Below are 25,658 nucleotides of genomic sequence, written 5' to 3' on the forward strand. Positions count from 1 at the left end.
CTCCCAAGTCCTGTACCCAGTGATCCAAGTGACAAGAGGAAACTGGGGTAAGGGATGGCTTATCACAAAAGTTCTTCGTAGCCTGCAAGAGGACATTTGTCATAGGCAAGCCAATAGATGTCTATGTATCAAGTTAAAATTTCGAAACCTGAATCCATCTCAGTGGGTTGCGGTTGTATGATGGAAAAGCCTAAAGTATGTGTCATCTCCTTTATCAGATCCCTATATAATCAGAGATCTTCTGAGGGTAAGATTGGTAAGTCCTCAGTGACCTGTTGTGTGGCTGAGGGATCTCTATGTGATGTGTAGATCTCAGAACCTTCTTTATCAGAATCCACCACCCATGAGATTGCCAGCTCCTCTGTATTTGAGAGTGAATTAATTTGTGAATTTGTAGACTTGACTTTCTTTTGGGGATTGAGTAGGAGCAGTGAGTGCCTGATATTGTGCAGCTGGATCCAGATACAGTGATTAACTTTGCTGTTGATGGGGTGAATGCTGTGGGTGAGGGTCAGAGACTTGACTAGATCATCAGCATTCTGTTCTTTGATGTTGGCAATTGTTACCAATCAATAAATGGGATTGCAGACTCTCCCTGCTGGATGACCTTGAGCAAGACAAGGGGGGAGAGTCTGAGTGAGATCAATGCTGCCCACTTCCAAATCCGATAAGGTGACGTGTTGTGTCAACTGTTGAAACTCTGAAACTGGAGAGTTCACCTTGCATATCAGCAAGTGCAGAAGTTGTATTGGTGGGATCAGTGGTAGAATTGCCATGTCTGGTTTGATGACTTCGGTGGAGCTGGGTTCTGTATTTCAGCCAAACCATGTGAAGTGCTCTTGGACATCTGCTTGGAACCTATTTTTGGGAACTTATATTTCCCCTTAGTTTAGCTCTCATCCTCTCACCATTTCTTGGCCAGCATGAAGAGACCAATTTTGCTGTTGGTGCTGATTTCTCTGATATTGATGGGATGTTATGTGAAGTGGCTCTCTTTGATGACTCTCCAAGTGGCAAGGATCAAGCCATCAACGCTGATGGTTTTTTCAGTGGTTTCCACAGTCAATTATGTGTAGGTTGCCATTTCTAGATTGTGTTGGGGTTTATTCCAACAGGCAGCCTGCAACCTGGCTTCTTTATTTTTTCTTGTCTAGAAAATTTTACACAGTGCACTCATGAGTCTGGTCTGTGTGATTCCCCAAAGTACAAGAGATAGAGGGAGTGCCCATCCAGAGGGGTGAGCTCAGGCCTTGAATTCAAAGGGAGCTCACAGGAGTGCATACCCTGAACCTTTCTGAGAGTTCCACCTCCTTGTCCATTGAATAGTAGGGGCAGCTGCATAACAATCCCTGGATGAGCTCCACCACTTATTTTTCTACAAAACGACGCCTGGGCAAGCTTGTACCCACACTTGGAGCACCTTTTGAAAATCCCCAGTGGTTTTCCACAGACCAATAGAGGGAAAGGGGAAGGTGGATTCCGAGGTAAAACCATTAAGTATGAAGGGCTTTTTTTTTTAAAAAGGAGAATAAAAAGACAAAGCTGAGCAGAGGAAGAGATTATCCAAGGGGGGGGGGGAGGAACCTGTCCAAAATTCTAAGGTAAGTTCTCAAAGTCATCAGCTGGAGCAGGATTGACTGATCAGCACAGTGGTCAGAAGAGAACTGGTGGGATGTCCACACCTCACCCCTGTGAGCATGAATGGAAGGAGTTCCTGCCCATGGCATGGGAGAAGGACATGAAATCCTGCTGAGCTTGTAGAGTTTGGTATTAGCACAGGTGCACTAAAGTTCATAGACTACGAAGGAAATTAACCTTTAAAAAAAATGTGGTCTGTGATAAAGTTACCAATGTTTCTCCAAAACAGACTGTATTATAACACTTCATGCAGTAATCTTTATGGGTGCTTATCACAGACCAACAGAAATTCAGAAATTTCCCAATGCGTGGTCCTTCTGATCTTACTAGAATTCACTACAGACTAATCAGCTCTGATGCACCCATAGAGTTTCAGGCAAACAAACTACTGACATTCATATATATGGGACAGAATTCCATAATTGAAATGCAAATAGACATACAGAACAGATCTCTTCAAAGACGTTAATGAAGGAAGCTTTGTGTTAGAGCTTTGTTCCAGATCCCACACCTATAACCTTTTAACTTTCTGGAAGATGTATAATAATCAAGAGTCTGTTGTTAAGTGAAGTACATAATAAATGTGAAGGATATAAAATGTGATTTCTGTTCCACATTAACCAATTCATATATACTGCTCGTTCCACCACATCCATTCTCTAATCAACCTAGCAAAACATAAGCTATGTATCATGTGACCAACAAACTTTCTCTAAGTAGTAGCCTAATTAGTGAAGATCTGCACCAGTGCAAGTCAGATTGAATTTTTTTGAATTTTTTATTTTACAGGATTGTCCGATCCCACATTGAATTTAAGAGCTCATATCTAGCATTGTTCTGCTTCTCCTACCTTATTTTGCATTTTATAATTTGCATCTGACTGATTTATACTATGTATATCTGCAAACTGTTTGTTGTATAATGCTACAATCTAAATAATATTGCTAATTAATTCAATGATTACTTCTCAATCACCTTGACGTCACTTCCATTCAAGTTCATTCTATTTATTCTACTGCCATTAGGTCTGCTGGAATCTATCCAATAGATGAATTCTTCTCTGTAATCAAAGTCTACTGCAATCACATTGTTCAGACCCTATAAAGAAAAACAATTAACTTCTTTTTAAGAAACAATTTAATACAACAAAACATGACAATTTGCATAAGACACTACTCAAGTATTAATTAAAGGGAAAAAGTAGAATATACTACCTCTTGCACATTTTCAAATCTGATTTATATATTTAAATATAATATTGCATTAAAATGAAGCTGCTAGATCAGGGGTGGCCAACGGTAGCTCTCCAGATGTTTTTTGCCTACAACTCCCATCAGCCCCAGCCAGCATGGCCAATGGCTGGGGCTGATGGGAGTTGTAGGCAAAAAACATCTAGAGAGCTACCGTTGGCCACCCCTGTGCTAGATTGTGTGGCGTTAACAATCAAAACAAAAAGAAAATCATGTTCTTTTCACTTTAGATATGCCATACAATACTGACTTTGTCCAGCTGTTATTTGGAATCACATTCGCCTGTTGTTTTTTTTAATTACACATAAATGAATTGTTACATTACAATTAATTTAACCCCAAATAAATTATGAAAAATATTTTACTGGACTTGATTGGTAGTTACACAAATGTTTTTGCTATAAAAACTTATTTAGAAAAATATATAGCTAATTTAGACATTCATGAAACATGTGTAACAAATGACTTAGGAAAGAATATCTCAATCTAGAAATCTAATATAGTAATCTAATATTGGATTAATCTAGTAATCTAACATATGATGATAGTAATCTAACATATGATGGAATGCTTCTTGCATCATCACAGCAAGACTGTCATATCAAAGTAGAATATTAGGCCTTTGCCTAATATTGTTTTTAGTTTAGTATAATTATTTTGATTCACTCATAGGTTATGGTATTCTAACCTAGCCATGTACACCTGTGTGCATGTTGGTCCCAAGCCCAGATAAATGGGGAGAGTTGGAGAAAGACTTGGTGACCTACTGTGGAAAAATCCACCAAGAAAATTTTATGGAAAGAATCTCAAAAGTATCAGACATAGTTCCCAGTAGCAGGACTCCCAGGCCAAAAAGTACCCAACAAGCCACTGGGGAAGAGCAAAGACCTCTAGCAAGTAGTCATGGTATTAATGACATGTCTGGGACAAATCCAGCCGAAATCCCAACTGCTGATACAGCCAAAGCAAGAGTCTGTGCTGCACAGAGACACATTGAATAACAACATGGAATGTCAGAGGATTGAGTCAGGGCAAACTGGATATTGTCAAACAAGAAATGGTAAGGTTGAAAATCGACCTCCTTGGCATCAGTGAGTTACACTGGACAGACAATGGCTGTTTCCAATCTGAGAATTTTACTGTCTACTATTCAGGACATGACACCAAGAAAAAACAAAACAAAAATTGCTTGTGTAGTGGAAGGCTACTCAATGGCCAATGATCAAACAATGACCATCCAAATTTGTGCCAAGCCCATCAACATCACCGGCCCATAGAATCACCAAGAGTTGAACACAACTGAAGGGTTAACAACAACAATGGTATTCTGCATCTGAACAGTCTACTAATTCAGTTATTTCAGTCAGAAGATAACAAGTAGGAACCTGAAAGAAACTTGTCAGTGCAATCCTATACTCCTGCTGGCTCTTACACCTTTCTCCCTCACCAACATGCCTTCTACTCAGACCTCCAAACAGCTGGGCCTGGGGAGAGAGATTTAGAGAAGGATGCTTGCTGGATTTCTGCTTTAAGTCTCTTGCCATCACCACTAACCTACTGAAAATAGTGATTAGGAAATGCTTTCACCTCCAGGGCAGCTGCAGAAAGAGCTCTCTCAGCCCCACCTACCTCACAGGATGTCTGTTGTGTGTGGGGGAGGTAAAGGAGATTGTGACAGCTCTGAGACACTGAGATTCAAAGTATAGGGTGGGATATAAATCCAATATCATCTTCTTCTTCCATTCCCCTTCCATTCAGGTTACTGGTAGCATTAAGAGGCTTAGAGCAGAAAGCACAAATAACATGGTTTTTGTTTCAAGTTTAGCTCCCCCAGCCCGGTTGATTGGGGTTGACTGGATTTTGGGGCTATTCCTCAAACCTTGAGGCTTCCTAGTTATTCAGATTCTGTGATCCCAACATGGTGCTGTTCTGGAGGAATTAGCCTTAACTGAAATCAGATTGGCCAGGACCTATGAGAGGGGGTTTTTTTTAGTTGGTGTCCTAACATTCTGGAATTCTCTCTCACAGAAAGTGAAACGGACACCAGAAAGGTCCGGCCCCTACCCAGCCGAGCCTGCTTGCAGGACTATAGGCTGGGGGCCGTCTTTGCCCCTCCCGGAAGGAGGGAGGAGCAGCATCACCCGACATACGGGTGTTTGCTAGGGCGGGAAGTCGGGGCTTTATAAGCCCCGGCTCCCGCCCTCTTCCACGCAGTTTGTTTTGGCTCTCTGGATTGAGAGCCTCGTGCGCAGCGCGTCGGGCTGCCGAGGGACAAGGCCGGTTCTCTGGGGTGGAGCGGCAGTCCTTACCTCCTTGTGCGGTGGAGCGAAGGCGGCCAGCGCGTCGGTGCGGCGTGGCTAAGTAGTTGAGGCTTGGGGGGTTGGCGAGCTGGTCGGCCTGAGCTGGGGGGCGAGCGCAGCGACCTCTTTCTTCCCCAGCCACAGCGGCTGTGAGGAGCGCACGCGGCGGGCAGAATAGCATTTGTTCGATCAGCTGTTTAGCGCAGCGGGGAAGGGGCCGTGGGCGCGTGCGTCTGGCCAAGCAGCGCTTGCAGGCTCAGTTGATCGGCGCTTGCTGGGATCAGCTGTTTGGCGCGGCGGGGAAGGGACCGTCGGCGCGTGCGTCCGGCAAGCAGCGCTAGCAAGGCTCAGCTGTTCAGTGCTTGGCGTCATGGTGCTTCGGGAGCCGCCAGCCCCTGAGCATAGCGGCTGATTTAAGGCCATAGGCCCTTGGGTGACGAGGCTTTGACCCTCTTCTTTCCCCCGCTGTTTGAGTGGAGGCTCGCTGTGGGCTGTTATTGGGGTCGGCTTCTGCAGGCTCTTGGCTCGTCATTGGGCAATAGCCTTTCTTCGTGGGGTGGTTAAGTGGAGTGTGGGTTGTTATTACCTAGGACCAGTACACGCTGGGTGTTCTGGCAAGGAAAGTTAGGCTAGGTATTCCCTGCTCCCCACCCTCTCCCTACTATCTGGGCCTGGTTGGCCGGTGCCTACCCAGCTGCTGGGGTGACGTTGCTTGGCTCCCAGCTTATCTGGCAGTGCCTGGGTGACGCCTGCTTTGCTTTATCTACTATACCACTGTGCCAAGGTTTGGGTAGGGGTGTAGCAGGGAACTTTGCGGCAGTGGGCAGTTAGCCAGGTTTTGGCCATTCTATTGGGAAGTAGCATGGCACCTAAAAAGGGGCAGGGCAAATCTAAGGGCAAGCAGCCCGCCCGCCCACCCCGGGGGCGGGGTCAGCAGGGGCCCCCAGTGGAAGAGCCTGGGCAAAGTGAGCGTGTGCGATTGGCCATTATTGGTCAGCTGGAGGCCCTAGAACAAGAAAGAGTTGCTAGGGGCGCTCCCATTTGGGAGGGTCGCAGGCGTGCCACCGGCCGCTCGGCACGGCTGACTTTTGAGGCGGAGGTGCTCGCCCGTCTTTCTGCTTTGCAGGGTGAGCCAGCTGAACCAGAAGCGCCACTGGAACCGGACCAGGAGGAGGATCCTGGGGAAGGCCCATCGGGTACGGCACCGAGTGACGGCGCATCGGGCAGCAGTGGACCGCAGAACCCTGGTGGCGCTGGTGTCTTTCCTAGTGTTGGTGGTAAGCCCCCTTTTCAGCCAAACCAAGGGTGGCCGTGGGGCCCCATTCAACTTCCTCCCCCGGTACCGCCGGGTGGGGTAGTCTGGGGTATGGGGCGGACAGAAGTTAACGAGCAGGCGGGTGCGGTTCAGCCATGGGCTTGGGGTTTTCACACACCAAGCTCCCTGCCCAGTGCGGTATTTGCTCCGGTTGGTCAGCAGGCGGGCGTTTTCGCACCGCCAGCTGTTTCCACCCCTCCTGCCACCCCTGGTATTTTGCCGTGGGGTGGTCAGCAGTTTGCTCAGATCCAGGGGGCCTGGCCGGTAGCTCAGGGTAGTGGGTGGTTTTACCCCCCCAACCCATATGCAAATATCCCTTTTCATGCTCTCCCTTATGGGGACACCTCTTTGCCCCTGGGTGACCACCTGACGGCTTCCACACGGGAAAAAATTCTCCGTGGTGAATACGTTGACGTGTTCAGCCTCCTATTCAGAGAGCTCGAAAAGAAAAGTAAGGATGAGCTCGACGACAAGGATAAGGAGAAGCTGAAGCGGAGAAAAGTCGATAGGTCATGGGCAAATTGGTTGCCCGGATTTTTGATATATGCCGGAGTCATTGCAAGGGCGCAGCCGGCTCGGGCGGCGGCCCTCTTTCAGTATATCGACATTGTCTATCGGGCGTATACGGACTTCGCCGGTGCAGCTTGGCTGCAATATGACGAGGCTTTCCGCATGCGGGCCGCAGTCAACCCGGGAATGCCGTGGGACCAGATAAACCAACAGCTGTGGCTGCAGCTGATGGCCCCGGCAAAACCTAATGCCGGCGATAGGTCAGACAGTGGCCATTTAGTTCAGAGGTTGCAACAACACCAACAGTCTTCTACAGGGGCCCGCGTCACCGCGGGCCAGCCGGTTCAAACCCGGCTGCTCTGCTGGGAGTTCGTATCTAAGGGTGTGTGCCCCAGGAAGCCCTGTAAATTTCGACATGAGTGCCCGCTCTGCAGCGGGGCGCACGCACTTTCGGCCTGCAGCAGATCCAAGTATAAGCCAGGCAGTAAGCGCCCTGGGAGCGGCGGGGGTAGTCAGCACCCCCCTGGAAAAGGGGCCCAGCCCCATCCGCCTGACGGCACTCAATAAGTGGTTACTCTTATACCCGTGCAAGGCTGATGCCCGATACTTGCAGGACGGGTTTAGCTTTGGGTTCCGGATCCCCTATCAGGGGCCTAGGACCCCCTTTTTGGCGCCGAATCTACGTTCCGTTGTTGGGCTTGAGCACGTGGTTAGGGAAAAAATTGATAAGGAATGTAGGGAAGGAAGGGTCCTTGGACCTTTTGACGTTCCTCCGGTTCCCACTTTGAGGGTATCCCCCCTGGGGGTGGTCCCCAAGAAGGCTGCGGGTGAATATCGTATCATTCACCATTTGTCTTACCCGAGGGGAGCGTCGGTAAACGATGCCATCCCCGAGGAGCTATGCTCAGTTCGTTATACCTCCTTTGACCAGGTGGTCAAAGTTGTGCGGGTTTGCGGGATTGGGGCTGAGATGGCGAAGTGTGACATTAAGTCCGCTTTTCGCCTCTTGCCTGTTCACCCCGGGGACTTTGAGCTTCTGGGTTTTTCCTTTGAGGAAAAATTTTATATGGACCGAGCATTGCCGATGGGTTGCTCGATTTCCTGCGCGGCTTTTGAGCGCTTTAGTTCCTTCTTGGAATGGGCGCTCAGGTACAAGACGGGGGTCAGCGCTACGGCTCATTACCTGGATGACTTCCTTTTTGTCGGTCCAGCGGGTTCTGAGCAATGCGCTAGGTTGCTGAATGCCTTTCAGGAATTAGCCCTCGAACTCGGAGTGCCATTGGCACACGAGAAGACTGAGGGGCCTAGTACGGTCCTCACGTTTTTAGGCATTGAGCTTGATACTCTGCAGCAAACGTCACGTTTGCCGGAGGGCAAAGTCGCCGACCTGAAGGACCGGTTGGCCGCTTTGAAGGGTCAGCGGAAAGTGTCCTTGCTGGAACTGCAGCAGGTGGTAGGCCACCTTAACTTTGCTTGCAAAGTGGTGGCCCCAGGTAGGGCCTTTTTGAGGCGCCTTTGTGATGCTATGGGCCGGTTGCGCCTCCCCCATCATAGGGCCCGCGTTACTGCTGGAATGCGAGCAGATTTGGAGGTATGGGAAGAGTTCTTGGATTCTTTTAATGGTGTTTCCTTTTGGAGGGAGGAACTGAAGGTTGAAGCTGAGCTTCAGATTTCTTCAGATGCCTCCGGTGCCAACGGTTTTGGCGTGTTTTTCCGAGGACATTGGTGCGCGGAGCAATGGCCCGCGGAATGGTTGGACAGCGGCCTCTGTAGGGATCTGACTTTTTTGGAATTCTTTCCCATCCTGGTGGCCGTTTGGCTCTGGGGGGAGCAGCTAGCCAACCATTCGGTCCTCTTCTGGTGCGACAACTTAGCGGTTGTCCACGTTATTAATTCTTTGACTTCCAAATCTGTGTTGGTTATGAATTTGGTTAGGTCTTTTACCCTGCGTTGCCTCCAGTTGAATATTTTATTCCTGGCAAGGCACGTGCCGGGTGTACGCAATGGGGTGGCGGATGCTCTGTCTCGCCAGCAGATGGAGCGCTTTCGAGAACTGGCCCCAGAAGCAGATCCTTGGCCGGCGAAAATGCCACCGGAACTTTGGCGTCTTGGGAAAAGGAAGCCGGTAGGGCCATTCAGTTGGCGCTAGCCCCTAGTACCAGGAGGGCGTACGACAGAGCATTTACTCAATTTCGGGATTTCAGAAGAGCGGCTGCATTGCCGGACTGTTGGCCCTTTCCCGTGGAGCACATTATGCAATTCTGTGTGCACCAAAAGGAAAGGGGCCTGGGGTTGAAATCCATCCGGGGCCAACTAGCAGCGTTGGCCTTTGTTAGTAAGGCCCGTGGTTTTCCGGAATATACGGGCGATTTTAGGGTCAGGAAAATGCTCGAGGGCTGGGCCCGGGAACGGGCCCAGCGAGTTGATGACAGGCAACCCATATCCCCGTCTGTCCTCCGTGGGTTGTTTGGGGGTTGGCCCTGTGTTTGTTCCTCACCCTTTGAGGCTGCATTGTTTCACGCTGCCTCACTGTTGGCCTTCTTTGGGGCCTTGCGGGTAAGTGAGCTTGTAGTTCAGTCCAGGGCGGATATGTCTGGGAGGGCGCTCCAGTCCGGGGATGTCAAAATCACCAATAGCCAGCTCGCCCTGACAATTCGTAGGTCTAAGACTGACCAAAGGCAGAGGGGTACCGTCATCACGATTGGTACGTGCTCCATCCAGGACTTATGTCCGGTCAGGGCGGTTCGGAGGTACATGCACGTTAGGGGAACTGCTGGGGGCCCCTTTCTACGGCACGCTGACGGCTCCCCTCTCACCAAATATCAATTTTGGAAGGTCACAAGCAGGGCCCTGGCTAGGTTGGGATTGCAGGGCGTCAAATTTGGGACGCATTCCTTTAGGATTGGGGCGGCCTCCACAGCCGCGTCTATGGGCTACACCCCCTCTGCCATTCGGCATATAGGCAGATGGCGGTCTGCAGCTTACAAATCGTATGTTCGCCCCTTGGTCACCTAGGTTCAGGTTGGGGCCTGGTGGGTCGTATGGTTGTTATTATATGTTAACAGTTGTTTGTCTTTTCAGGTGCTGGTGCTCGGGGTGAGAGACGTCGCGTTCTCATCTGCGGGCACAGCATGGTTTTCTGGGCGGCCCATTTCGCCAGACGGTCTTCAGTGGGCACCCAGCTTGGCCTCAGTGAGCGGGTCACTGTGGATTGGCTGGGTCGTCGAGGGCTCCGCTGGCCCGGGATCATGCCCCTGCTGTTCAGGGAATGGAAGGCACCACCTCCACACATTCTGGTCGTCCACTTGGGTGGGAACGACTTGGGGCTGCTGCGCGGGAAAGCTCTCTCCCAGCAGGCCTTGGCCGACCTCCGGGAAATTCGGCGGAGGTGGCCTTGGGTTATCTTGGTTTGGTCGGCAATTTTGCCGCGTAGAGTGTGGAGGCATGCTATTTCGCCCGGCGGGGTTGAACGTGCCAGACGTAAGGCCAATCGGGCCATTCAGAAAGCTATGGAGGAGGGATTGGGAATCTTTCTCCCGCATCCGGCCATACGGGTCGAGCAAGCTGACCTGTATCGGCCGGATGGCGTTCACCTATCTGACTTGGGGAACCGGGCCTTTTTAAACGAGATTAGGCAGGGGGTTCGGTTGGCTCTGGGCCAACCAGTGGGGCGCTAATGCCAAAGCAGAGGCTTGGCATTGGCGGTGGCTAGAGGAGGTTGGCCACAGGGTTTTCCAGGGGAGCACCTATGGCCTAGCACCGTCGGTGCGGTGGTCTGTATGAACCGTAGATGGGCTAAACGGCTCAGTGCGGGGATTGCAGACCACAGGGAGCCTCACCTGGGCGGATCTTTCCATGGGGATTGATGCCGGCCCGGATGGTGGTGGCTCGAGGCCTGGCCGCTCAGCTACAACCCGAATTTGGCGGGCTTGTGCTGGGGGCAGGGTGGCTCGCCCTTTGGACAAGGCGGGGTCCGGGGTTGACCCCAGGGCTTGTCTGGTCAGGTTTTCACCCCCCTGCTAGTTGCTGTTAGTTAATGTTCAATAAAGCGGCCCGGTTTTAAACCCAACACTTGTGTCTGCTTCTTCATTCCGACTGGGGGGGCAAGGTCCGGCCCCTACCCAGCCGAGCCTGCTTGCAGGACTATAGGCTGGGGGCCGTCTTTGCCCCTCCCGGAAGGAGGGAGGAGCAGCATCACCCGACATACGGGTGTTTGCTAGGGCGGGAAGTCGGGGCTTTATAAGCCCCGGCTCCCGCCCTCTTCCACGCAGTTTGTTTTGGCTCTCTGCCCACCCACCCTCCCTTTGACAGTACAGGCATTTGCCGGTCGCCGTATTTCGGGGCCAGGTAGGAATTTTTTCGCTTCCACACAATTGGCTCATGTGGGGATGTTTTTCGCCTACCTTGTACTGCCTTGTAGGTTAGGAATTGTTAATGGTATTTGTTTGGTCGCAGGCTAGAGGAGGTTGGCCACAGGGTTTTCCAGGGGAGCACCTATGGCCTAGCACCGTCGGTGCGGTGGTCTGTATGAACCGTAGATGGGCTAAACGGCTCAGTGCGGGGATTGCAGACCACAGGGAGCCTCACCTGGGCGGATCTTTCCATGGGGATTGATGCCGGCCCGGATGGTGGTGGCTCGAGGCCTGGCCGCTCAGCTACAACCCGAATTTGGCGGGCTTGTGCTGGGGGCAGGGTGGCTCGCCCTTTGGACAAGGCGGGGTCCGGGGTTGACCCCAGGGCTTGTCTGGTCAGGTTTTCACCCCCCTGCTAGTTGCTGTTAGTTAATGTTCAATAAAGCGGCCCGGTTTTAAACCCAACACTTGTGTCTGCTTCTTCATTCCGACTGGGGGGGCAAATTCTGAATTGGATTAATAGAGATGACTCCTGTGGTTGGTTGGCTTGCTTTATGGTTTCTTCCTGTGTTGCATTATTTTCTGTTTCTTTTTTAAAATTCATTTTATATTTATTTCAAATGAATTATTGGTTTAAATTTTGTGCACCACCTTGAAGACCTTTAAATGGAAAGGCAGTAGATAGCTAAAGAACATTCCTGTGAAGCAAGTTAGTTTGAGAAAGAATGACTGAGACAGTCACCTAGTAGGCTTCCCAATCCCCAGGTCCCAGCGGGGGATCCCTCAATTTTACAAGCTTCCCCCCTCCCCCAGCCAGCTGACCAGTGGGGGAAGCCCCACCCCCACAGCCATTATGCACCTCCACAAAAGATTCCCATAGGGAATGATGGGGAATTGATCTGTGGGTATCGGGGGCTCTGGGGTGGCTGTTTTTTGAGTTAGAGGTGCCAAATTTTCAGTATAGCATCTAGTGCCTCTCCCCAAAATACCTCCCAAGTCTCAAAAGGATTGGACCAGGGGGTCCAATTCTATGAGCCCCCAAAGAGGGTGCCCCTATCCTTCATTTTTTTCTATGGAAGGAAGGCATTTTAAAAGGTGTGCTGTCCCTTTAAATGTGATGGCCAGAACTCCCTTGGAGTTCAATTATGCTTGTCACACCCTTGCTCCTGGCTCCGCCCCAATGTCTCCTGGCTCCACCCCCAAAGTCTCCTGGCTCCACCCCCAAAGTCCCCAGATATTTCTTGAATTGGACTTGGCAACCCTATCACCTAGTGAGCTTCATGGCATAGTCCCTGGTCTGACACTACTACAGCACAGTGACTATCCAGTGGTAAGGGAGATATCCTCATGGGCTGCGCTGCACCAGAATGAACTGAAAACATGAAATAAATTTCAAAGGAAGTGCTTTGTATCATCATCATAAGGATCTGGGAGATGACTGATTTAAGCTTTACATATTGAAGTGGGAATTTAGAAGATATTGGATTTATACCCCGCCCTCCACTCCAAAGAGTCTCAGAGCAGCTGCCAATCTCCTTTACCTTCCTCCCCACAACAGACACCCTGTGAGGTAGATGAAGACATTGGATTTATATCCCACCCTCCACTCCAAAGAGTCTCAGAGCGGCTCACAATCTCCTTTACCTTCCTCCCCCACAACAGACACCCTGTGAGGTAGATGAAGATATTGGATTTATATCCCGCCCTCCACTCCACAGAGTCTCAGCGGCTCACAATCTCCTTTACCTTCCTCCCACACAACAGACACCCTGTGAGGTGGGTGGGGCTGGAGAGGGCTCTCACAGCAGCTGCCCTTTCAAGGACAACCTCTACCAGAGCTATGGCTGACCCAAGGCCATCCCAGCAGGTGCAAGTGGAGGAGTGGGGAATCAAACCTGGTTCTCCCAGATAAGAGTCCACACACTTAACCACTACACCAAACTGGCAACCACTACACCAAATTTAGATACAGAAAAGCTGTTCATATACATTAAAGAATACCATGTAGCCAGCTTTCAGAATTAAGCACAGAGACATTTTAAACTATCAGTTAAGGATTTTCTTTGGGGCTTTTGGTAAAAATAGTACATTTTAGCACACAGGAAAAATCCTTGCTTTGCTTCCTCAGAGTTCTTGGGAAAACAGAAATTTGAGAGTCAGATTTTGCTCCCTGAGTGTTAATCAAGCTGCGTCATATAGCTGAGTTTGAAATTTATTAAAGCAGGGGACAAAGGTTTACAGTTGTGTACTGGAACAGCAGGAGAAGCTACATGCTGGAGAGCATGTGTTGAGTTCATTGTGGCACTGTGCCCAGTTCTGTATTTGAGACTGAGTTTTTAAAACTGAGAATAATTATTTATATTGTTGCAGATAAAGTTGTTCAGAATGTGAAAAATCATTCAGGATTCGAGCATCCCTTTTTGGAATGTGAAGTCTATGGAACATCTGAGATCCCTTCTCTCCTCAAACCCTACCCTCCACTCCCCAAATCGTTAAGATTTCCAATCTTCTTAGGACATTCTTAAAGATTTGGGGAGTGGGGCCAACCTATCTTTATCTGCCCTTAATGTTGGCTTGTGGATCATCACTTTGACTGGTGTTTTTTTCTTTTCTTTTTAAAGCTACTGGGTCTGAGGAAGTGCATAAGAATACTTCAGACATTTTTTTTAGCTTCTGGTAAAACCTTAAGACAGTAAATTAAGAGTGGTTTTGGCGTGGCTGTGGAAGATAAGTAGTCACTCTGACGGGGTTCTAGAGACCACTTTAAGAACATGGGCTCAGGAGGAACATGGGTCATATACCAGAATATATGCAGTGAAATACATTATGCCAACAGAGGATGGTTTGAATTATTAAATTTCTTCTCTGTACTTCCATCCAAAAGGATCCCAATGCCTACTGTATCAGAAGTAGGCCCTGGTGCATTTTTAGTGGTAGTATGTATAAATTTATTTATTTATTACGTTCAACTTATTTATTTATTTAATGATTTATATCCCGCCCTTCCCACCAAGTGGCTCAGTGACTTATATCCCGCCCTCTCCGCAAGCGGACTCAGGGTGGCTCACAACATCATAAAGATTTAATTTTATTGTAATCTAAATTATACCTGTTTCAATGAAGTATAGTTGGATCCATCAGTGCTGATTTTTCTTATTTCATGATGATCAGCTAGAATTAAGAATGGTTCTTCATCTAAATATAGGAAAAGAAAAGAAAAAATACTACTCATGCTTTTGATATATGGAATTTGAGAATAGAAAGTCCAGAACGACACGCGGTTGAAAATAAAATGCTACATGCTGTGAACATTGTTGTAGATGAAAGGAACATTATAAGTCTATTTCAAGAAAGATCAATGATGCACCATAAACCGAACAAGAGATTCAATTAGCATTTATTTATTTGATTTGATTTGTATCCTGAGCCGAAGGAGGCGGCTCACAGCATAAAAATCATTAAAAAACAGTTAAAACAATACACATTATAAATCATACATTGTATAAATTATTCATTTTATAATTAAACAATCTAAATTCATTTGGTGCTAGGTCTTGATGTTATACATCTATTTCAATGTACTTTAATTTAGCCTTTGTAATACATGGAATGTATTCACAGAGATGCAATGTAAATGTTATTCTGTTTTTAGTTTTCTTTCACCAATTCAGTAATTTGAGTTTCAAGATGAATTTAAACATAGTTATTCAGCTTGGCTTTTAAGGAACAAACAGGTAATAAGTAATGTTTGACATTAGAAAAGGTAGAATATCCAATTTTGTTAAGCAGTTCAAGTTAATGAACACTACTATTTTAGAGAACTAGTGAGCTAAGTAGTTGTGAAAAAAACATTTATTAATAAATCTATAAAATGTCTCCTATATCTGTGGAGTAAACTTCCAGTTACTGAACATGTATATGAAGTCCTGATAATATTTTAAAAAGAAATTTGCAGTTACGTATATGCTGAGCGAAAAAACTTCCAAATAAGTAATTTATGTATTCTTAGGTTGACTTGCAAAGATCCTCATGAATGGGAATTAGTAAATATTTGACTCACAACTGGACCTACCATTTTTTCTCTAGTAGCCTGTATGAGTTCAACCAAGGAAAGCTTCTGCTGTCTTTCACTACCAAGTCTAGGCATAAAATGGCCAGATCTTTTGAAGTGGAGATATAATTGTGTCATTTGATTTCAATAATAATTGGGGGGGGGGGGTGTTTGCTTTTTGTTTTAAACAACCTAAGAACAATCCTTGAGCAGGTCTCCTCAGAATCCTATGCGGATCTATTCAGTGAGCTTACTCCCAAGAAAATGTTCACAGGGATGCACTGTAAATGCTATTCTGTTTTTAGTTTTCTTTCACCAATTCAGTAAATAGTATATGCAGAAATATATCATTATAGTCAGTAATCTTAGCTTTTGGGTCAACTTCCTCTGAAAGGGGAACCTCAATCACAGAGTGATGGGGGATGGTATAATCCTTCAGTCTGTTTGAACTTTCAAAATATATGGTCTGGTTCTGTTAAGAAGGGTGAACAAATAACTAGCTCCTGGAATTTTCCATACAATATAAATAAAACATTCATGCTAGGGGACAGGTGGTAACACTAGGGTAGCTGCTCTACTGCTGCTATTGTTCCAATGCCTTGGAACAATAGCAGAGTAGATGAAGACTGAATAAAAACTCAGCTCTATCTATTGATGGGTGGCCAGTCTGACTGTATCCCGGAGGTTCTCTATCTGAGCTGGGGTGGCACAGGAAGGGAGAGCCCTTTACCAACTCTTGACAGGGTGCCACTAATACTGACGCCTAAGTTCAAGGGCTTGGGAGTGCTCTCGGAGTCCTCTTTGGCAATGGAGGCCCAGGTAGCAGCCACTACCAAATCCGCCTTTTCCCATCTTTGGCGGGTATGGCAGCTGGCGCTTTTTCTGGAGCATGACAACTTAGCAATAGTGATCCACACTACAGTCACCTCAAGAATAGATAACTGTAATGCTCTCTATTTGGGTTACCTTTGACCCTGATGCAGAAACTTCAGTTAGTGCAGAACACTGAAGCACTGTTGTTAATGGGGCTCCCTCAATGGGAGCACATTCAACCAGTGCTGAAAGAACTGCACTGGCTACCTATTGTGTTCTGAGTCTGCTTCAAGGTGTTGGTATTGACCTTTAAAGCCCTATATGGTCGAGGGCCTGCCTATCTATAGGACCGCCTTTCTCCATATGTTCCCCAAAGAGCACTGTGTTTGCAAAACTTACTCTCTATCCCTGCACCAAGGGAGGCCAAACTGTGTTCCACATGCACTAGGGCAGGGGTGTCAAACACACAATCTGGGGGCCAGATCAGGCCCCCAGAGGGCTTCTATCAGGCCCCCGAGCAACTGCCTGTCATCTGCTTCCTTCTCCCTATATCTTGCTTCCTTTTGCATAACAATTTGCTTTGCAAGGATTGCTCAGGCGCTACAGAGCAAAACCTCTATTTTCTCCATTGGCTGAGGCTTCTTAGGGAGGAAGTGGGGGAGGTGGAGATTGTTTTTCCAGGCTCTCTCAATTGCACAGCAGAGCTACTGAGCCAAGCCTCTCTTCCTTCTATTGGCTGAGGCTCCTCCCCCCTCCCATCCCCTGGGGAAGGAAGAAAAGAGCCATAGCTTCCTTTGCCCAGTTTCCTGGATCCCATGGAAGAAATACAAAGAAAGCACCTTTAAGACCAACAAGTGCTAACATTTTAAGTATGGTTTAAGTTTTTTTAAAAAAATTGTTTGTCTTTGTCCTTTACAAAGTTTATATCTCTGCTACCTAATCTTAAATAGGTACACATGGCCCGGCCCAACTCGACATGGCCCGGCCCAACTCGACATGGCCCGGCCCAACTTGACATGGTCTGGCCCAACAAGGTCTCATTTATGTCAGTTCTGGCCCTCATAACAAATGAGTTCAACACCCCTAGGCTAGGGCCTTCTCAGTGGCAGCACCAGAAATGTGGAATGCCCTCCTGGAGGCCATAAGTGCCCTGTGGGATCTTTCTCAATTCCGCAGGGCCTGCAAAACTGAATTATTTCAACAGGCCTTCAACACTTAATCTGGGAGAGGACTGCCACCCTACACAGCTGAGGAACTATGATCATTATAGGATCACTGCCAGAAGAGAGAAGATCCCACCTATACGGAGTTGAACAGCACCTTAAAATGTATTTTAAATTGTTATTTTATCTTTTTTAATTGCAATTGTAAACGTTTTTGAATTGACTGTCAGCTGCCCTTAGTCTGCTTGCGAAGAGGGCGGGATATAAGACTAAAGTAATGAATAAATCCAGTCCAGAGAAAAAGGAATGATGATAGCTGGAGATACAGTGTTAAAAAACGAAAGTCCAGTATCAAATGGGTTAAAAATATGCTCAAAAATTAGGTTCACTGCTTGGAAGGTGCCTTTAGATTCCATCTTTTTCCTGGATTTGTAGACTATAGCCCTGAGGGCTTTCTCAGTTCTATCTGGTTAGCTAGCTATGCCCTCTTTTGAAAGACAAATATCCATGCTTCAGTGGCAGTATGTGCTGGTAAAGACAGTTTTTCCATGCCTTCCCTGTGCCTAAATGTCCACCTGTGAGCACCAAAAAAAGTTGGGGGACCAATGACCAAAACCATGTCAAACAGATAATTATACTGAGAAGAACAAAATGAGCAAAATAGTGTCAGCACAGCATCTATATTAATTTCTAAATTAGACTAATGTAATGTGCTGTACACAGGATTGCTTTTGAATACAATCTGGAAAATTCAGCTAATGAGAAATGCTTAAGCTAGGTTTTGGTTTGATATTAAAGCAACTACATCAAGTTCTCACATTATTTTGGTTCAGATTTAAGGTGCACCACATTTAATGCTTTTATGCCCTGCCCTGATTATCCTCTTCTGTGTTTTTGTTTTAATAATATGATGGTGTAGTGTTTTAAAATATTTTTATGTGTTTTGCCATCCTATCTTATTGCAAGCTATTACAAAATATTTTAAAAGCAGCTTTTTATTATTCTATTAATAACAAACAGAGTGATTTAAAAAAAGTTTCAGTTACTAAAGCATGGTAACACTGGGTCCCTTAATGGCAACTGTGTGATCAGCATGGTGGTACAGCAGTTTACAGCAGCTTATAATTTGCCCACTTTACAGTTCTTCAGATATGTCTCCCAAGCAATAAGCTACCTACCTATAATCAAGTATTAATCACCCTACCTTTCTTCTAAGAAGTTAATGCTGCCATACATTTATATATATGAAGCTACCTTATACTGAATCAGACCCTCGATCCATCAAAGTCAGTATTGTCTTCTCAGACTGGCAGCGGCTCTCCAGGGTCTCAAGCTGAGGTTTTTCACACCTATTTGCCTGGACCCTTTTTTGGAGATGCCAGGGATTGAACCTGGGACCTTCTGCTTCCCAAGCAGATGCTCTACCACTGAGCCACCGTCCCTCCCCAATACATATGTCTTCATTTCCCACTTTATCCTTTTAAGCATTTTGGGAGATCTTAGGTTGACAGTATATGCCTGGCTCAAGGACAACAAATAAACTAAGGGTTGCCAGCCCCCAGGTCCCAGCAGGGGATCCCATGGTTTGGGGGTCTTCTCCCCGCTGTAGACCAGCTTTCTGGCAGGGGAAACCTTTTCCCTAAACAGAGAAGTCACATGCCTAATTTAACCAGAGAGTTTGCCCCCAAAGCATCCATTGTGTGACCTCCCTGATGCATTGATGTTACTTCCAGGTGATGTCATCACATTGATGGTGTCACAAGATGTCTCCACCCACCCCCAGAATGTCCCCCAGATACACCCACAGGACTGGTGGGGGCACCTGGCAACTCTAAATGAACTTCATAGTGGAATGAAGACTGAACCTGCATTTCCTCAGTCCCAGTCTGACAGGCTTTATTACACCAGTTATTTTGTTGGAGGGATGGGGAACCTTTTAGTCCTGAACTATCTTAACTAAAATGACATTACTTTTGAAAGGTCTGGTCACAACCCAGCTTAATTGTTTCTTAATATTGGCTTTATGATGTGGCTTAATATTTCTGTGGAAAAATAAATAGTGGTACCTGAAAGAGATTTGCAGCCGTTTGGATTATTAGATTCCACTTCATAACCATCTACACACAAACATTTGTAGGTTCCATATGTATTGATGCACTGCTGACTGCATGGAAAGCCAGAGAAGCATTCATCAATGTCTACACATGTTTTGCCATCATCCTTCATGTGAAAGCCAGGCCAACATTTACACTAGGAAATATAAACCAAGTTGCCATTAAGTACACTTAGGGTTATACATAAATATCCCCCAACCCTCCATGTTATGGCTTTCTTCAGAAAACTTGTAAAAACAAAGACATAAAAGTAACATTGCATCCTAACCTCTAAAAAGAACTCATAGCAACTTGGATGTCCCACACTGAGCCTTCTTTGGCTACTCACAGTAGCAACACTTACCAGTGTTAGAACTTATTTTGTTCTGCACAGTTGTGTACTTGAGGATAAGTGAAAAACCCTATTTTCTGCTTCTCCTGTATGTTTTTAAAACTATACCACTTCCTTTGCAAAGTAGATTAGGAAGTCACAATTTTCAATAAAGAGTTTTATTGAGTTTTCAAATGCGCAATGGAGAAGAGGAGAAAGAGACTGGATTTATACCCCATCCTTCACTCAGAGTGGCTTACAATCTCCTTCCCTTCCTCTCCGCATAACAGACATCCTGTGATATAGGTAGAGTCTGTGTGGGCAATATCTCTATTATTTCTGATATATGCTATTTTCTAGATGCTGTTTAACTTAGAGAACCAGGAGGTTTAAGGAACGTGGCATCTTCTGCTAAAATTTTTGTTTAATAAACAGAAGATTAATTTTAATTGTAGTGTAATTGTAATTGTAACAGCGCTAGATTTTTATGCTCAGGTAGGAGTTGTTGAAATAATATGGCCCCTTCCCAGCCATTCCACCACAGCAGATAAGGGCGGGGGTCACGTTTGCCTCCCTGGAAGGATGGGAGGCTAACAAGCCTTCCTGGCCATCTGGGGATCTGGAGGGGGTGGAGCACTGGGGCTACATTAGGCCCTGCCCCGAGCTACACAGCTGTGTTTGAGCTCTCGGCTGGGAAGGAAGAATTTGTGTTTCTTCCCCCCAGGCCAAGAGCAGCATCGGGTGAAGCCGGCCTTCCAAAGAAGCTCCTTAGGGACAAGTCAGTGGCAGGGCGGCTGGGCAGTAGCCATTTTGAGAGGTGGCATTTTTGCATTTGGCCAGTCATGGCTGTGGCCACCTCTGGAGCGATGGAACACTTTGTAGAGGTGCAGAGCCCTTCCCCCCTCCACCTTGAGCTTCACGCCCCATTTGGGGCTGCTGACTTCACCCCCCATCCATTTCATGGGGCTTCCCTGAATGGGGGGGGGGGTTGTAGCCTGGTGAGCTAGAGCCTGTGGGTATAGGGGTTAACTGGCCAGCTGCCAAAGCGGGATGGGACTGAAGAAGGGTCAGGGCCCTCCCAAGGGAAAACAGCCCTTTAAGAAGCCAGTGAAGTGGGGGCATTCTGGTACTCCTGCCATGGGGGAGGATGAAGAGGCCCGTACTAGGCAGGCTATTATTCAGCAGCTGGGGGCCTTAGAGCAGGAAAGGGATGTAGGAGCAGGGCCTTCTACCCAGTTAGTGGGCCACAAGGCCACCAGGACTTCCATGCTGGCATTTGAAAAAGAGGTTTTCTGTGCTTCAGGGAATGGCTGACAGGAAGGACAGAGTCGATGAACAGGGCTGTGTTCTGGATGATGATGAGGAGCCAGTGCCCAAAGGGGAGAGTAGCACTCAGGGTTCGGCAGCCGGGTCGGGTCGGCCATTGGACATGACTCCTGTGGCTGCGGCAGTAAATCCAACAGACATTGAAGGTAGGTTTTGCACACCACAACTCAGCACTGCTTGGCCGTGGGGGCAACCACCTACGCAGAGTCCATTGGGATCTCCAGGGTTAGCTGTGCCTATGCTCAGACAAGTCGTGTTGGGAGCTGCATCCAATCATCCCAGCACTTCCTGGGTGGCTGCTGCCCAAGTGCAAGATCAGTATTATAAATGGGGTCCTATGCAACTGCCCACATCTATGGATTCGCAAGCATTCTCCCTGTGTGCTTTGACCCCACAGGTAACCCTAAGATCCTTGCCCTGGGGCCTCCACATACAGTCACCACTGGAGTGGCTTGCCCACCAGCACCTCCACATACAGTCACCTCTGGGGTGGCCTGCCCATCAGTGGGGGGCTTGGGGGTTTGCCCCAACCCCTTATGGGGTAGTTCCATTTCAGTACCACCCCTTTGGTGACTGCCATGCCCTTGGGGGATCATCTGATGGTGGCCGCTCAGTAAAATATCTTGAGGGGGGAATATGTAGACGTCTTCAGTCTGCTTTATAGGGAGCTAGAAAAGAAGGATAAGGAAGACTTAGATAACAAGAACAAGGAGAAGTTGAAGTGCAGGAAGGTAGATAGGACCTGAGCCAATTGGCTGCTGGGCTTCCTGATCTACGTGAGGGTTATAGCACATGCACAGCCTCTACGGGCAACACTGCTATTCCATTATTGTGACATCTTTTACAAGGCATATGTGGACTTCATGGGTGCTGCATGGTGCAGTACGACAAAGAGTTCCATATGCAGGTAGCCCTTGATCCTACCATTTCCTGGGACCAAATCAACCAACAGCTGTGGCTGGAGTTGATGTCCCCAGCCAAACCCAATGCAGGAGATAGATCAGACCATGGCCACCTGGTGAGCAAGCAGGTAAATTCTTCAGGACCCCACTCTTCAGCGAGGCAGTTGGTTCAACCCCGACAGCTGTGCTGGGAGTATACATCCCAAGAAGTGTGCACTAGGAAGACCTGTAAATAAAGCATGAGTGCCTGCTGTGCAGCAGGGTGCACACCTTCTCAACTTGCAACACGTCCAAGTCAAAAGGAGGCAATAAGAGCCCCAAGGCCAGGGGTCCCTCCCAACCTCCTAGAAAAGGGGCCCAGCTCCATCAGACTGAGGGTACTTAGGAAGCTTCTTGAAGATTATCCCAATCTGGCAAATAGGTTGTATTTGTTTAAGGGTTTTACTTCTGGGTTTCGGATTCTGTTTCAGGGTCCAAGGGGCCCAGTTATTGCATCTAATTAGCGTTCAGTTCAAGGGATGGAGCATATTGTAAAGGAAAAGATTGTCAAGGCGTGTACTGAGGACTGAGTTCTTGGCCCTTTTACAGCCCCCCCCCCCCAATACATAATTTGCAAATATCCCCTTTGGGAGTAGTGCCCAAGAAGACAGCAGGTGAATTCTGCCTGATTCACCACCTGTCATACCCTGAGCATTTCAGTACCTTCTTGGAGTGGGCCCTCAGGGTTAGGGCTGGTTCAGCCAACATGGTGCGCACTACCTGGATTTTTCTGTTCGTGGGCCAAGGGGAGTCGGGCAAGTGTGCTCATCTGCTGGAGGCATTTGTTATGCTTGCCAGAGACCTTGGCATTCCCTTGGCACATGAGAAGACTGTGGACCCCACCTCGGTGGTAACATTTCTTTGCATTGACCTAGACACTAAGCAACCAGCTTCACAGCTGCCTGCGGAGAAGGTTCAGGAGCTAAGGGCTAAATTGGTGGCAATTAAAGGTAAATAGAAGGTTTCCCTTTTGGAGCTGCAGTAGATTGTGCATCACTTTAACTTCGTGTGCAAAGTGGGGGCCCCAGGCAGAGCCTTCTTATGGCATCTATGTGATGCCATGGGTTTCCTACAGCTTCCTCACCAGGGGTATGAGCAGGGTATGTGGAGTGACCTGGAGGTATGGGAACAGTTTCTAGAGTCCTTTAATGGCATATCTTTTTGGAGGGAAAACATGATAGAGGCTGACCTCCAGGTCACTTCAGATGCAGCTGGATTCACCGGGTTTGGGGTATACTTCCACAAGAATTGGTACACGGAGGAGTGGCCAGACGAATGGTCAGCCAGTGGTCTCTGTCAAAATCTTACATTCTTATAGTTCTTTCCCATAGTGGTGGCTGTCTGGCTATGGGGGGCTGAGCTGGCTAACCATGTCGTCCATTTTTTGTGTGACAACCTAGCAGTTGTTCAAGTATTTAATACCCTCTTGTCAAAATTCGAACCAGTGATGAACCTGGTGAGAGCCTTTACACTGCATTGCCTTCGTTTGAATCTGTTGTTTTTGGAAAAACATATTCTGGGTGTGTGGAATGGGGTGGCGGATGCTCTGTCTCATCAACAGATGGAGAGGTTCTGCCAGTTCGCCCCAGGAGCTGACCTCCGACTGGTGAGGATGCCCCCAGACATGGGTTGCTTGGTGGGCATAGACCAATAGGGCAATACAATTAGTATTGGCTCCTAGCACCAAGAGGGTGTATGACCGCACAGCTTTTCAGTTTTGTTCTTTTAGAGAACAGGTAGGGCTATAGGAGCAGTGACCTATTCTAAGCCGCACTTGATGCAGTTCCAAATCTACCTTAAAGGTAAGGGTTTGGCAGTAAAATCCATCCGGGCCCAGCTGGTAGCCTTAGCTTTCACCAGCAAGTCTCAGGGATTTTCTGAAGCCACTAGTGACTTCAGAATAAAGAAAATGTTGGAAGGGTAGTTGTGAGAGCGAGGTCCTCAAGTTGATGCCAGGCAACCCATTTTCCCATCAGTGCTCAAGGGGCTGCACCAGGTTTGGCTGGAGGGGTGTACATCTAGTTTCGAAACTGCATTATTTCATGCTGTATCATTGACAGCCTTTTGGGGGGCTCTTAGAGTCAGCAAGTTAGTGGTATAGTCGCATAGGGACCAGTCGGGAAGGGTGTTACAGGCCAGTGACCTCAAATTCCCTGGTGATCAGGTCACCTTGATGGTTAGGTGATCTAAAACCGACTATTGGCAGAGGGGTACAGTGCTTACCTTGGACCCTTGTGCAGAACAGGAACTATGCCCAGTCTTGGCACTTAGACAGTACATTGCAGTTTGGGGGAATGCTTCCATTCTGCCATTCTGATGGCTCCCCCCTGACCAAGTATCAGTTTTGGATGATTACCACAAGGGCATTGGAGAGGCTTAGGCTAGGCGGTGTCAAGTTTGGCACCCATTCTTTTAGAACTGATGCTGCTTCTACCACTGCTTCCATTGCTGCAGCTATGTGCTATCCAGGCCCTGCAATTCAGTGGGTCGGTCACTGAAAGTCTTTGGCCCACTATTCCTATGTGTGCCCATTGTACGTCCCACGAATCAGGAGGATGATTTTCTTTAGTTGCTATATCTTAGCCCCATTGGGCCTGTTATACTCCATTCTGTTTCTTTAAGGTGCTGTGGCTCAGCAGGAGAGACAGATGGTTCTCATTTATGGGCACAGCATGGTTTTTTGGGCAGCCCATCAACCCTGGTGGATGCCAATTGGGTTGCAGTTGGGGCTCAGTAAATGGACTGTGGTCGAGTGGCAGGGTCGCCGGGGCCTTTGGTGGTCTGGGCTCCTGCCACTGTTGTTTCAGAGGAGGAAGGGTCCTCCACCTCACATTTTGGTTATCCACTTTGGTGGAAATGATTTGGGCCCCATGAAAGGGAAGGCCCTTTGGAGGATCCAGGACAGGTGGCTCCTAGCCACTTGTCATCCAGGACAGGTGGCTAGGAGTTTTGATTCTGCAGTCTGCTATCCTCCCCTATAGGGTCTGGCAGGCCACTTTTAATCTGGGAGGAATTGAGCAGGCCAGATGCAAGGCCAACAAGGCCCTACAAAAGGCTATGGGAGATGGCATGGGTCCCGCCATACAGGAGAGGTGCACATACCTGTATAGAGCTGACAGGGTCCACCTGTCTGTTGAGGGTAACAAGGCCTTTTTGGAGGACCTCTGGATGGGGCTTCAGGTGGCTCTTTGCCACCTAGTGGGTGCAAGTGCCTAAGCTGAGGCTTGGCATTGACGGTGGAAGGAGCGAGTTGAAGGTTATAAATATTACTGGTGAGCACCTGTGGTTCATACTTGTTTGGGGGTATGTGGCAGGCTGGATTGGCAGCTGGGCTGAACAGCTCTCTGCTGTGAGTGCTGGCCACAGGGTACCCTCCCCTCAAAGGGCTCCTTCTGTGCAAGCGAAGCCTGGGTAGGGGAGGGCAACCCAAGCCTCGCTGGCCTTGCATCAGCCATCACAGATGGCTCACGCCAGGGGCAGGGTGGCTCACCCTATACAGGCCAAGGAAGGGTCGTGGTTGACCCTTGACTTGTCCTGTTGGTTTAGTTAGCCCCATTGCCAGTTCAAATGTGTTA

At 47.8% G+C, this 25,658-nt stretch overlaps 1 protein-coding gene across 1 annotated transcript in view; it reads right to left on the reverse strand.

The window, feature by feature from the left end:
- LRP1B (LDL receptor related protein 1B) overlaps positions 1-25,658 on the reverse strand; it is a 1,229,602-nt gene that overhangs the window by 205,550 nt on the left and 998,394 nt on the right. The window contains exons 56-58 of the mRNA XM_060257450.1: positions 19,459-19,642; positions 14,475-14,560; positions 2,614-2,736 (exon numbers count right to left, since the gene is read on the reverse strand). Coding sequence (XP_060113433.1) covers positions 2,614-2,736; positions 14,475-14,560; positions 19,459-19,642 — 393 coding nt within the window. The remainder of the gene's footprint in view (positions 1-2,613; positions 2,737-14,474; positions 14,561-19,458; positions 19,643-25,658) is intronic.

The sequence above is a fragment of the Heteronotia binoei genome, chromosome 16 (assembly GCF_032191835.1).
Source record: "Heteronotia binoei isolate CCM8104 ecotype False Entrance Well chromosome 16, APGP_CSIRO_Hbin_v1, whole genome shotgun sequence".
In the NCBI taxonomy this organism is placed as follows: Eukaryota; Metazoa; Chordata; class Lepidosauria; order Squamata; family Gekkonidae; genus Heteronotia; species Heteronotia binoei.